The sequence below is a fragment of the Haliotis rufescens genome, unplaced genomic scaffold (assembly GCF_023055435.1).
Source record: "Haliotis rufescens isolate VD_foot unplaced genomic scaffold, xgHalRufe1.0.p SCAF_10, whole genome shotgun sequence".
NCBI classification, from domain to species: Eukaryota; Metazoa; Mollusca; class Gastropoda; order Lepetellida; family Haliotidae; genus Haliotis; species Haliotis rufescens.
In genome coordinates, this window is record NW_025963780.1 from 7,679,562 (window position 1) to 7,693,940 (window position 14,379).

General features: G+C 39.2%; 1 protein-coding gene across 1 annotated transcript in view; it reads left to right on the forward strand.

The window, feature by feature from the left end:
* The window catches only part of LOC124118004 (vesicle-trafficking protein SEC22a-like), a 42,510-nt gene extending 28,436 nt beyond the window's left edge, over window positions 1–14,074 (forward strand). The window contains exons 4-6 of the mRNA XM_046480038.2: window positions 2,886–3,010; window positions 3,966–4,034; window positions 13,178–14,074. Of these exons, the coding sequence (XP_046335994.2) occupies window positions 2,886–3,010; window positions 3,966–4,034; window positions 13,178–13,378 (395 nt within the window). The 3' untranslated portion in view covers window positions 13,379–14,074. The remainder of the gene's footprint in view (window positions 1–2,885; window positions 3,011–3,965; window positions 4,035–13,177) is intronic.
* Window positions 14,075–14,379: the final 305 nt, after the last annotated feature.

Consider the following 14,379-nt stretch of genomic DNA (forward strand, 5'->3'; position numbering starts at 1 on the left):
CGGACAGGCGTGGAATTTCGTAATGTTGAAAAATTGCGTAATTTTGTTGTTTTTCTGAGTGGTTGTTGTCAGCATGATGCTAAACAGTGCATATTGAATCCCGTTAACGCACATGTTTTTATACCCATTTTTGGGTAGTGAAATGCATGGGGCTTGCATAAAAGTCAACTTTTCAGTGTTCGCAATAGGTTTTTGTACAGTGCGTGCAGAAATGAAATAATAAATTTTCAATTCAAATATTTCGCGTGTGAAGTTTTTATTTCAATAAAATCAGTACTAGTACAGCTAATAATTATGACCAAGCTTTAACTTACGGTCCAGTTTTGATATAATGAACGTTCAATCATTAATAAAATAAATATGACTGTTGTTAGCACATGCCCTAGTGTGGAAGTTTTCTTCCGTTGCTCTGTTTATGATCGTTCGTATTACCGACTATTACTTGTAAGCTGGGCTCTGATTGGATGAAACAAACCACTTCCGGGGAATTCCATCAATAGTAACCAATGACGTCCTGAGTCTGAGATTAGTTATTCCGTTGCCCAAAGACCATATATGGAAATATGAGTGACATAGTTTTGGCGAGAGAGTTAACATCATTGATTCATGAGGATAAACCTGGGCGAGATTATCCTGTATATCGACACAATGTACAGAGTGCATTACAGTCAACCGACTATGCTACTGACGTCGACTGCTATTAAGATGTAAATAAAAAAAACTTAAACGACTAACAATGAGTTGAATATTACTGTAATATTATTATCCGTGTTAATTTTGTGTACATTCGTATCAAAGAACTTGAATGTTAATTATATTCAGTTCAGAAAAAACAGTCAAATTTACGCAGTATTGCCAATAAGGATAGTCTGATACTGGACAGCCATTGTTCAGCCTGTTTTTTAACATGTTTTTGTAATGTTTGTGATAATGTTTGTGAACTAATTGCAAGTCTATGATCAGCCAAAACACTGTCTGACAAGAGCATTTAGCTGGTATGTCTTACACCCTGTTATGAAAGTGTTGGACATACCAGCCTTTTCACATGCCCTACAAAACATAACTATGCCATCATTTGACGATGTTTGTCTCAGCCACAGAAATTCACTTTCCCATTTGTGTAAATAGTCAGGTGATTTGCGAGCTTTTTTTATTTCGGAACAACTTGTAGACTCACTAATATCAGAATCGGTGTCTGCACTCCGATCTGCTTCGGTATTAGACAGAGTGCTAGGCGACACAAACTGTAACAAAGAGAACTGTTTTGACATCGTGAATCCTGTTTAAGTGTGTGTCACTTGTATTCTAGCAGACGACAACGTTCAAACTATTCATTAACCAATCAAAGCTCCCGTTAAAAGGATCGATTCAAAGCGCCATCTGGCCACATTCTATTTTTAGCAATGGGAATTCTGTAGCAGTTGCAGTTTTGTGACTTGATTCCATACATGTACTACAATATTGAAAACCAAACTTTACTTGTTTCAAAAATACACTAAAATAATGGTGTCACAGGAACTTTTGTTGTTGAGTATACTACTATCCTGCTATGCAGTATCAAATATGCTTCTTTGTCATCGAGGTTCATAACATTGAGTGAAAACTCTTACATGAACACATCCTGGACCACAGAATGTCATTCTTCTCGCTCAAACTTTGGTGTCTTCTCCTGTTATGACATTGACAAACTAATGGCCGGTACATTGTCTGCAATTGGTTTTCTAAACCAATTACAGACAAGACATTGAAGAGAAATGTGACAGACGTAAACGTAAATTCTGTGTATGTGTGTGTGTGTGGGTGGGGGGGTGTGTAGATGCAAAATTCATAATTTGTGGAATATTATGTGAACATTTTATTCATTTTTCTAATCATTAGCTTTTCATGAACAACTGTACTTATATTCATTCATGAGGGGCGGTCGGGTAGCCTAGTGGTTAAAGCGTTCGCTCGTCACGCCGAAGACCCGGGTTCGATTCCCGACATGGGTACAATGTGTGAAGCCCATTTCTGGTGTCCCCCGCCGTGATATTGCTGCAATATTGCTAAAAGCGGCGTAAAACCATACTCACTCACTCACTATATTCATTCATGAAGTGTTCTGGAAGTGTTGATTACTGATTCAGGAACAGTTCAGGAACTAGAATGTTTTTTCTTTGTTCATGAACTGTTCAAATGCTCTTGACCAAGTTCGTGAACTTACCATATGAACTTTTACTGAACAGTTCATGATGATCATAAACAGTTCATGAACAGCTCATTATTTGAACAACTCACTTTCACAGAGGCAGTCACCATTGTTAATAATTCAAAGAATGCTACCCCAAGTACACCTCAAGGACTCCCACCACCACCCAAATTACCTGAATCTAGAATTTAGATTATGGAAAGAAGTGAGATTTTCCCACCTTTTGCATGTGTGTGAGGCAAGGGAGGTAAGATACTATTACTTGCAAAACTAATTACATGTATGAATAGTTGACAGTGAAGAGGACTTCTGTTGAAAATCTGAAGATTGTTTTAGTGTGATGACAAGCCAAATTATGGGTATCAGGCATTGATGTAACAGAGGTTGTATGCTTTGAAATATTAACAATGATAACTATTGTTTGGTATATTTTCTCCCTTGCACATAAAGTGTCAATAAAATAACCAGCTTCTGCAAGAATGTTCTGGACTGTATAGTATTTGACTAAATTGATACCTTTCTGACTATACCCTCAAACATTTCATGAAGATGTTTGAATTTACAGGAAGATAATTGAATTCACAGGACATTGCCTTGTGATATAAATTGTTTTGGAACATGTAGAAATCACTGTGATTCTATTGTGACGATTAAAAATAAAACTATTCTTTTACATCATGATAATGTTCATTTACAGCTTCATCAGGTCGGCATTTCGTCTCACTTGACCTCTATGGTTGGCTGTCGGTGGGGATGAATATACTGTGTTCATTTCTCAATCTCACCCGTGGTGTCAGCATCATGAACGATGGCCATATAGATGTAAGCAATCCATGTTCCTGCTAGATTGCAGTATACCAGATACCTTCCATCATCTTTGTAATGGATGTTCACAAACTCCTTTCTTAGTAATGGTTTCTATGTTGTTCAGCTGTCATTTTTAACCGTGTTGCTAAATTAATTAAATTGTGGTCATTCTCCGCACACAAGCCGTTGTAATAAATTCTTTCATAAGTAAATAATTTTCAGTCACCAAAGTTAATAAAACATGCTACATGTGTGTTGAAATGTGGTCCCAATGCATGTAACTGATGAGGCTGCCGCATGCCACAAGGGAACTTCTATTTTTTAGAAATGTTTTTTTGTTGATGTCTGATTTTCGATGTTTAGTAATTGCTTTGATACTCAATTTTGGAGTTTAATCAAATGCTTGTTTTAAAATTTTATCCCACATTTTGCAAAGCGACACTGTCACAGGACACATTATTAGACGCATCAAACAAATATGGTGGACACGTATCCGGAATAAAATGTTCCTCATCCATCTGCTTCGCAATTGCCCAAAATGTTATTACTATTTCTTCTCACACTGTTGGTGTACATACAGTGGACACTCCCTTATCCTGTCTCTCTGATTTTTTCGAAGGGAAAATACTAGGCTCCACCAACAGCAGTCTGACCTATAGGAAACGTAATCTTTGGTCAGGAAGAATGTATTTATAAACAGTACACTATATCAGTTTATGTCATCCCAGGTTGAAAGAAGATCAAAGACACTCACCCCCAGCAATATGCCTCATGTTAAAGCTTTCACATGGATAGGTAGACATGTCCTTTGCTATGATTACCTACAGTTTTTCGAGCTATTATCATTATTCATGCTGAGCAAAATGAGTTGTTGTTTTTATCAATTGTTCCTGACTTTTTGTTCATAAACATTCATGTTGGTCATGGGTGTATTTGATGTATTTGGTATATTATGTGGATTTCTTTTCAGAGCCTAGACAGTGAATCATTCCAGTATGCTGTTGCCTTTTTTCTATGCTTCTTATTCTTTGGTTATCAGGTAAATATATCTTGATTGATATTGGCTTGATAAAAGTATGAAAAAAATTGACATCTCAAATAAGACTATTACTCACTCTGGCACTGTCAAACACAATGGTTAAAATAATACTTTGGATGTGCATACTCCAAGACTTGGCCACACTTTTTGCGATTGTGATCTGTCTGCACTATGTCTGTGGTAAGGCAAAGTTTGGCCTTTCCACAATAAACTAACAAATCATGGTTTCACCATCAGATGAGGGGCGGTCAGGCAGCATAGTGGTTACAGCGTTAGCTTGTCACGCCAAAGACCCGTGTTAGATTCCCAACATGAGTACAATGTGTGAAGCCCATTTCAGGTGTCCCCAGGCATGATATTGCTGGAATATTGCTTAGAGAGGCGTAAAAACCAAGCTCAATCAACCCATACCATCAGATGTAACTGAAATGCCTAAGTGGCTTTACTTCAATTCAAGCCAATTTTTTTCATTAGTTGGTTTAGTTGAAATAAAATCACTTTCTTTTATCCCCCACCCAAACAGACTTTGAAGGTGATCTTGATGTCCATCATTCCATCATGCTGTGTTTCCTAAGCATGTAATATTGCTTCATGAAACTTGGTATACATATGAGTCATGCGCTGAACTGATCCCTTTTGCTTTTCAGGAATTATTTTTCTTTATTTTTTTGTGTTTCCAAGGCAGTAAGTTTGATTTTAATTCAAGTGAGAGTATAGTGCCCATGTCCTGGCTGATGAATTCGCGGAATTGTGATTGAGTCTTACATGGAGGCCAGTGCAGACTCAAATGTTCTTACACAACATCCTCTTCACAAACTCTTTTGACTCGTCAATATTTGCAAGTCTGAGACTTATAGTCAGCTACTCCAGTTTATCGATGCCCTTTTCAACACCCGCCTGGGCAAGATGTTACTCCCTCTGAATCGATTGTCAAAGATTCAACGCCATATGCTGCAAGCACTCGAACAACGGCCGATGTTAGGGAAATGGCAGCAGATCCTTGGTGTTTTGACTTTGGTGCAAACCCTCACTTTGAGGGGTCAACTTCACCTCCGCCTGATTGTGTATTTCCTTACGCCCTTCATCCAGATCAATGATTGCCAGACATCTCCTGCCACTTCATCTGCGTTCGCATCTTCAGTGGTGGCTAATAACAGCAAACAGCAAATGTTTGGGACAGTCTCTTTGAGGCCGTTCGTCCTGACCTATGCATCTTCTTTGACACATCAACCTAGGGAGCACACTTCCACGGTCTACAAGTAGTAGGGTGTTGGCCCATGTGGAGAAAGGCATCTTCACATCAACAACCTCGAGTTCATGGCAGTCAAGTTCAAGGCAGTCATCCCATTGGTCAGAACTCCTCCGTACGTCCCACCTAATGATCCAGTCGGACAACATGTCGGTCGTTTGGTTCATCAACAAGATGGGATCCACCAAGTCAATGTCAAACCTGTCGCTCTCAATTGACTTCTTCTGGTTGATCAACTACCTCGACATTCAGGTTCATGCCGACAAAGAGTTTGAGTTGATCACTTTCAAGACTGTTTTTAACTGGCATTTGAAACTGCTTCACGTGTTAGCGAGATCCATGCACTGGGCTCTCGATCATCCTGCGGGCTTTGAGCTAGGCAGATTGCCTCCACCTGTTACGTCGAACCTGCATGAGACCCCAGCAGTCACTTGGCTCTCTCTCCGCCATTGTGGAAGGGTGTTTTTGGAAGTCAGACAGGGTCTTCGCTTCCCACTATATCCGTGACATAACCGGCACAGACGTCCAGGGCTTGAATCAGTTCTCTCCCTTGGTCCTGGCACAGCAGCTGTCAACTGCACACCAGAGCAGATAACTGATGCTTGTACCCGCTCCTTAGTACCGATGTGTTGATGTTCTATTTCCGATGATGTGGGGAAAATTTCCAAATTTTTTGGTTTGCAAGTTGGCACAGCAATATTTGTTAATGAAATGGCATCCGATGTTATTTTGTGCAGTTCAATAAGATGTTCTTATTCAGGAAATACCCCTGATGGTTATAGTTTGATAATAATAATAATAATAATAATAATAATAATAACAAAACAACGTATCCCTGAAGTGAAAGCATTTTCGGATTTTGGATTGCGTGGATAATGCGATTGCTACTCCCTTGTTGTCATCCATGTTTCCTGAAATAACCATACGCCTGTGTATTTATTGTTATTTACTTGAACCTCAGTTAATGAGTTTATTACAGGTATAATTAGTGGTAGCTCCAACCAGATAACCTGACAAAAGTTCCCATTTCGCATTTCTTGTGTCTGGGGTAATTATTTAATCTGAATCCCAGTTTGAAGTTTGGTGAAATGTATGTTATGTAATATGCTAGCCCAGCAAGCGGAGTGATCAGTTGATTTACAAAAAAGTCATTCCTCGCCATCAAAGGATCAGCAGAAAATACGTTGATTGAATAATCACTGTTATTTTGCACAGTGGATTTGTCAAAAGTAATTGATTACATGTGTATGTTTACTAAAGCAGACGGAATACCCCCATCTCTGGGCATGAAGTGCCGATGTAAAAGCAACATACTTTGTTCAAAGGATTAGCCGATAAAACGTTGATTGATTGTTCATTGTTATCTAACAGTGGACATTATGAAAATAGTTGTCAAGTGGGCTTTCTCAGCTGACCTTTGAAACTTGACACTTATGTGAAACACCTTGAACAAACTAAGGGATCAGCTGAGAAACGACCACAGGTTATAATATCCCAAAAAGCTATATATATTTTTAAATATTTGATTGTTACAGAGACACGTGACATCGAATAAGTTTATTTATACAGCTGCAGACGTATGGGATATTGTTACTTTATGTGGATATTCACGGATACATTCCTCGAACAAGGTAGCTGCCTAAATTTATACATATAACTTTGGTAGGTTGTAATTATGATACTTGCATTTTGTTTTCATTCATTTGCTGTTTTCTTTGGGAACTTCTTCGATGTGAGACAGACTTTGTTTTCACAAGCTTCACGTTTGTTGATCAATGTGACTATACGCCCTTACACTATCAATAATAGCGACAAATGCACTTAAGAATGACGCAGCACAGGTCGCGAAGTAGTCCAGATTTCTGCTGTATCATCCAGATACTCAAAGGGAAAAACAATAACAAAGGCAACAACCAGTCCCGGAGAATTGCTTTAAATCAGTGCCCCTTTAAAAGTTATAAAGGATAAAATGTTTACTCATTTGCAATCCTTTTTACATGATGTTGAATTTATGGCTGATTGCAATTATCAATGTCTCATATGGTATAATAAATGGCCCATACTTGCAAAAAATGGCCCATAAGTCATGGGGCTATAAGTGCATGAACCAAATTTCTTTTCCAATCACTGTATTCAAATGAAATATTATGCATGACACAACCCTATTGGGTTCACAATAGGGTCACTTTTGCATTTATGCGCAACTCACTGTAAATACAAAATTCAAAGTTTGAGGGTTTATTTTGTTGTATGTCAAATACGGGAGCCATCGCAAATCACACAACATATACAGTTCCTCAAACACACATTGTAGACTTCATGAACACCATGGTTCCTCTTCATTTACATCAATACATCAGTTTTCCCAATTCTCCACCACGTGCGTTCATCACAACAAGTGTTTTTTTCTTACTAAGGGAGATAATTCTATGAACATATGTTCTGTGCATACCACTAAGAATATCTCGTTACGTCGCTTTCTCCTACCGCTACGCTCCCCCTTAAAATTAGGTTAATCTAATTTTCAAGCATCTAACATCATAGTCATATTTGCACCTACAATGACTACCAACATATGACAAGCGACATAATACTTCATCACAATTCACTTAATCTGTGATTATTGCGACATAACTCTTACAATAAAATAAGACCTCACATCAACTTGATCATCGTATCCCAATTGCGTGGGTTGATGCTCATGATGTCAATCACTGGATTGTCTGGTCCAGACTTGATTATTTACAGACCGCCGTCATATAGCTGGAAAATTGCGGTGTGTGGCGTTAAACAACAAACAAACATTAACAATATTAAATTATAGCTAAAATGTTGTAAAAAAATGTCTTAAAAAGATCAGTTCAACTAGAACTGAATACAAAATGTTCAAGGCAACTGTTCATGTCATCATGTCAGTTATTTTCACACTCCAGGAGAAGTATCAACTTCTGGATCAGACGAGCGAGATAGGCAATGGATGCTTGCCGTTTTCCCTTAGAGTCCAATGTTTGATCCGCAATTTGCAGCTTTACTTTACGAACATGTTCATCTTTCCTGGGAAATGTCTCAACAACTTTGCTGGGTCTTCAGATTTTGAAGAACATCCTTCTTCTATCTGGACCAAAACTCGCACTCACACTCGACACCATTGCTAACAAGCATACCAGTCCGTCTTCTGGAAGTTTCCAGGGGGAGGCAGTATGATCTGACTCTTCTTTGTCAAAAAGTGGTTAGCTGTCAGATAATGAAGAAGGATCATTTAAGGATTCTGTTGATAGTTGATGTCTATTCATAATGGCTGTCGCCTCGCACATCAAAATTCTGAGAGATTCATCATTCAGTTGTTGACTGGGTTGATCTATTTGTGCAACAGGCACTGCACATACAGACCAAATCTGCCGCTCCCATATACCACCCATGTGGCTAGCAGCAGGTACATTCATCTTGAATTCAACCAAGTCACAGTTAGATTTCATAAGGTAATCTCTTACTGTATCATTCTCTAAACAGTCCCTCAATTCATTAGAGGCACCAACAAAGTTTGTTCCTTTATTGCATCGCAGTTCTCGCTCTGGTCCCCTTATAGCTTGAAACCTTCTCAAGGCGTTAATGTAAGAATCGGTTGAGAGTGATGATAGAACTTCTATATGTATGGCACAGCAGGCTAAACATGCAAAGAGGACTCCATAACTCTTCTTAGTTTTCCGACCATCTTTAACCAGAAAGGGTCCAAAGCAATCCACTCCGCAGTATGTGAACGGTGGTGATACGTTGACCCATTGGATGGTAGATCTGTCATCTGCTCATGGACCAGACGGTGAAGCTTTCTGCATTTCACACATTTGAATATGTAAGTAGGCACTGCCGAGCTGCATCCCACTATCGAATAACCATTGGATTGTATCTTTTTCGTAGTCATTCCACGTCCTTGGTGACATGTCTTCTCATGACAATAACGAATAAGAAGGTGGGTCACATGCTGTCTTTTTGGTAATATCACTGGATGTTTCTCATTGCAAGTGGCAGAGGACCATCTGATTCTACTTCCCACACAGAGTACACTGGCGTCATCCAAGAAAGGCGAGACGGGAAACTTGTTCTCTTCAGTTCTTTGGATGCACTATGATTTTTCTTCAAAGACCTCAACAATCTTAGATCATCTCCATAGGTATTTTGTTGAACAAGTTTCACAATCTCACACTTTGCTTCCTTTATGTCCATCAGAGTAACATTAGTCCGACACTAGTTTCACAGCTAGCGATTCGCTGTGCAGAGTTGCATCCCTTGGGCACGCCAGAAACCTATGATTGTGGGTTTCGAATCCCGGTTCGCCTCGATTATGTTTCTAGGTTTGTCAGCACCATACCCGTGCTCGTGGGTTTCACCGAAGTGGTAAACGTCTGAGACCTGCATCACTTCGGGCTTTCCTCCCACATTAAGCTGACAGGCCGCGATATAACTGGGATACTGTTAAAAGCGGCGTTAAACCCAACTCACTCACTCACTTTTCTGTTTCAAATTAATTCTCAGCTTTATATTTAGTTTCAAGCACATCACAACAACACCCTTTAATCTGAACCAATCTGAGAACAACTCAAATCGACAATGAAACACTTTTCATGACAACAATTGCTTCTTCCATATCTCTGTTTGACCTGAAATTCAGTCAGACACAAGCAGGAAACTTAGCATAAAAACTGGTGTTGATTTGCATTTGATTTCATTACCTAAACAGAGGGAGTAATTGGCCTCAATATTCTGGTCTTGGCAGAAACATCCACACCTCAATTTGAGGGGGAAAATCCCCCAGGAAAGAACTGGCCAGGTTAATGTTCAGGCCTGTTACACCGGCAAGATTCAAGATCTTAGCAGACAGTCTCTCCAGGAAGAACAAGATTGTTATGTCAGAATGGTCCCTCCATCCAGACATATTCATGTGGATAACTTCACAGGGTGACACTCTGCTGCCTGACCTACTTGCCATGTGCCTGAACAACAAACTCCCTGTTTACATCAGTCCGGTAACAGATCCACAAGCCCTACCAGTGACACAATATTCATGAGTTGGAAAGAAATGTTTGTCTATGCATTTCTCCCATGGTCTCTCCTAGACAAAGTCATAGACATGGACACTATTCCGTACCTGCTCTGAACCAAATTGTAAATCTCGCCAATTTACTTCTATGTCCTGTATGTGCGCTTAAATCTATCTGGTGGCAACAGAGCCTTCTGGAAGACATGGAATCCTTCCAAGCAGGTTCCATTGAAGACACCACAGCTACTGCTGCAAAACCCCGCCAAGAATGACAAATGGTTGATCCCTAATCATTTGTCAACGGCGGGTAGGGCAGCTCATGGGCTTGGAATCCCAATTATGGAATCATCAAATCCTTCATAACCGGAAGTGACGTCATTCAAACACGAAATGACATCATTAGAATCGGAAATTATATCATAACATACCCGTGAAGATCCAGGGTAGAATTAGGTCTTCTGCAACCCATGCTTGCCGTAAAAGGCGACTTTGGTTGTCGTAAAAGGCGACTAACGGGATCGGGTGGTCAGGCTCGTTAATTAGTTGATGTATGTCATCATATACCGATTGCGTGGATCGATGCTCATGATGTCAATCACTGGATTGTCTGGTCCAGACTCGATTATTTACAGACCGCTGTCATATAGCTGGCATATATGCGATGTTAAACAACAAACGATGTCAGAACAGGAAGTGATATTCACGGGATAATGATGTAATTATGACCTGAATTGACCTCAGCAGAACCCGGAAGGGACGTCATAAACAGATAATTCCACTGAATTACTGTCATATTGCCTCAAATGACGTCACTACCGGTCCAATAACAAATATTGAATCTTTCAGAGGTTATGTTCTGATTCTATACTTTATGGTGGCTTCAGAGTTTATGGAGTACATCCTTTATTAATAAGGTTTCGCTGTAATCTGTCCTAGGATTACTAGATGTCAGAACGAACCATTTGTTGAAGCTAATCTTGCAATGATGTAATGGAGGTATGGTATTCGCTGGCAAGCAATAGTTATCATTGTTAATAATTCTAAGAATACCACCTGAGGAATAATCCCACCCACCCTCTTAAATTATCTGCATCTAGTTTGAGGTGGGATATTTGGAAAGAAGCTAGGTTTTCCTGCCTGTTGCATGTGCAGAACGGACCCGTGAAGATCCGGGGTAGAATAGGTCTTCAGCAACCCATACTTGCTGTAAAAGGCGACTATGCTTGTGGTAAGAGGTGACTAACAAGATCGGGTGGTCAGCCTTGCTGACTTGGTTGATGCATGTCATCAGATCCCATTTGCGTGGGTTGATGCTCATGATGTCAATCACTGGATTGTTTGGTCCAGACTCGATTATTTACAGACTGCCGTCATATAGCTTGAATATTGCTGAGTGAGGCGTTAAAAAACAAACAAACAAACATGTGCAGAACAATGGTGGAGGAAAACTATAATCCACACAACTAATTAATGTCGGTGACAGTGAAGAGGAGTTCTTTGAAGATCTAAAAGAGTTTTATATTGTGATGACTGATTATAGAGATAGTATTCTTAGAATTATTAACAATGATCAATATTGTTTGATTTCTGCTGCTTGCCTTAGGATGCTTGTTCCCAAAGGAAACTTTGTGAACTCATGATTTTGCTTTGGCATTATTCTGAAGTTCTTTAGCGTCTTGTTCAGCCGTTACCTAAGCAATTCACTGAATATTTTCTTTTTTCAAACCACACGTAAACCTGTCTCTGGGCATACGATTTAAATTTGTGCCAAATTCACAATGTTGGGTCAAGCGTTTCAGTTCTGCCACATAGGAATTTACACTTTCACCTGAATTCTGGTCTCTTTTATGAAACAAAAACATTCAAAAAAGTTTGGTGACCTGTAGAGTTTTCATAATCTGGGCAAAAATTTTATTTGATGGTTTAACTGGAGATGGTAATTTTTTCCACGGCAAATACGTTTTTGCTCCCATGCACAGTAACCAAAAAAATTGTGCATTTCAAATTTTTGTCATTTACACCAAACAACGCTGCAGTGTGTTCTACATAATTTTTGCCAATTTTTGGCCAAGTCATTATATTCTCCCAAGGTTCCACAGAATTAGCCATACTTCTGAGTATATACCCCAAATGTTCTGCAGTGAACACTCCCAGATACCAAAGAAATATTGGATCCTGATGCACATGTCTCTCTTGCTCGCCCTTTACTGATACAGAATTGTTTGCCACTGCAGTGCAGACTGTGTGAATCTATGCTAGCTGAAGGCACAGGCTGACCAAGTCAGCTGACGACCCGCAATACATTGTGAGACCCTGTGATTTCATGATGGCAAGGCAAGCTACAAGGGGGAGCATCTTATAACATTGTGTTGTGCGCACACAACACTGACCTTGACAAGTGGCCTTGAACATTGACCCTCAGCATTATGTGATGTCTCTACACTAGAGAGTGATGATAACAGTTTAACGTCAATCGGCAGAGATAGGAGTTTTTATTTCTCTTATAGATAGATTGATTATCTCACTTTCAGTTAGATATAATAGGATGTGAGTTTGGTATCGCGAGAACCAGAGAAATAGATCCAGGGGTTAGTGTTGTTTGACCGAAATGTGAGCCCTGGAGATATAGATGATGATTGTTTCCATGATTATATCCCAAGTGTTAATGGACAAGGGTGTTGTAATTTGGCATGAAATTCAACATTCTGTGCTGTTGTCAGAAACCTATGAGCAGGATGCATAAACCACTCGGTACATAGAATATTGATCTTGCACATTAAGTATTCAGTTATGCTGCTATCCCCAATGTCATGTGTGGGAATCATAATGTTCACTAATACAACTCTTCTTTCCCAACAGGTGTACTTGATTTGCTGCCCTATCGGTATGAGGAAGCCTCTTGCCTGTGCCACACTCGGGAGCATCTGTCTGTGCCAGCTGTATCTGTGGGAACATCGGACTAGTGTACAAATGCTGTTTCATGTCACTGTAGGCTGTGCAGCCACCTTTACTATATTCACCAGACAGATTCAAGAGAAGTTACCTCAATATAATCTATGATGTGGTGTGTTTCTGATGTGAAGATGAATTATTAGATGATGGAGACATCATACCCCAGTACAAGCAGTCAGGATGTATGTATGTGTGATTCTGTTTTTGGTCCATGTTAAGGATGTTACTGTATATGGTTGGAATACAAGTGAAATAGGTACAGAATCCTGATGCAGAAGCCTCAAGTGACAAAACAGAAACAGGTTCTCAGGCAATTACTTTTGTGCCAGCACATGACCACATGTTTGGGCTAAAAAAGTGCTACCCTGGTAAACAAATTTCCATTCAATTTCTGAACAAGCTATCTGATTTTAGGCTGCTGAGAAAGTTAAATAAGATATCACTCTTGTAAATGAATTTTGCCATGTGATACTTTGTTCTTTTTCTATCTTGCTCTCATTTTCTTGCTTCCACTTAAGCGTTTCAGTACACTCAGTACTGGCTCTATCACGTCAACAATTGAGAAAAATATGGACATACAAAAAGATACATCAACCTTGAAATTTACAAAAACATTAAATGTTGACAAGAAATGAAACTAATGGATAATGTCATGGTTGTATACTGTATAGTTTCAAAATACACAAAACACAGTTGCTGTGCTGGGGGAACATTAAACTAGGTTCTCATATGTCATTTTCTGGTTGACGTGTCAGTTTTACAACTTTCTGTGAATAAATAATGCACAGCGCGTTGATAAAGTCATCCTTGTTTGCACTAAATCTGCTGCCATTGAAATATTTGTATCTTTAAGCATATTTTGGAACATATTATTGAAGTCAACATACAAACTATTCCTTAAAATCTTCAAAAATATATAGATTACATGTAAAAAATTATCAAATGTTTGAGTAATTATATTTTATAAGCTTATGGAAACCTTCTATAATTAATGAGTTTTCAAAACTGAAATCAGTCAAAGCGTATTCAAAAACGTTCGCTGCGTCATATCAAAACACGTTAAAAGATGGTCCTTGTTGCTACTCTGCCTGGTGCTCAGCATTAACGTG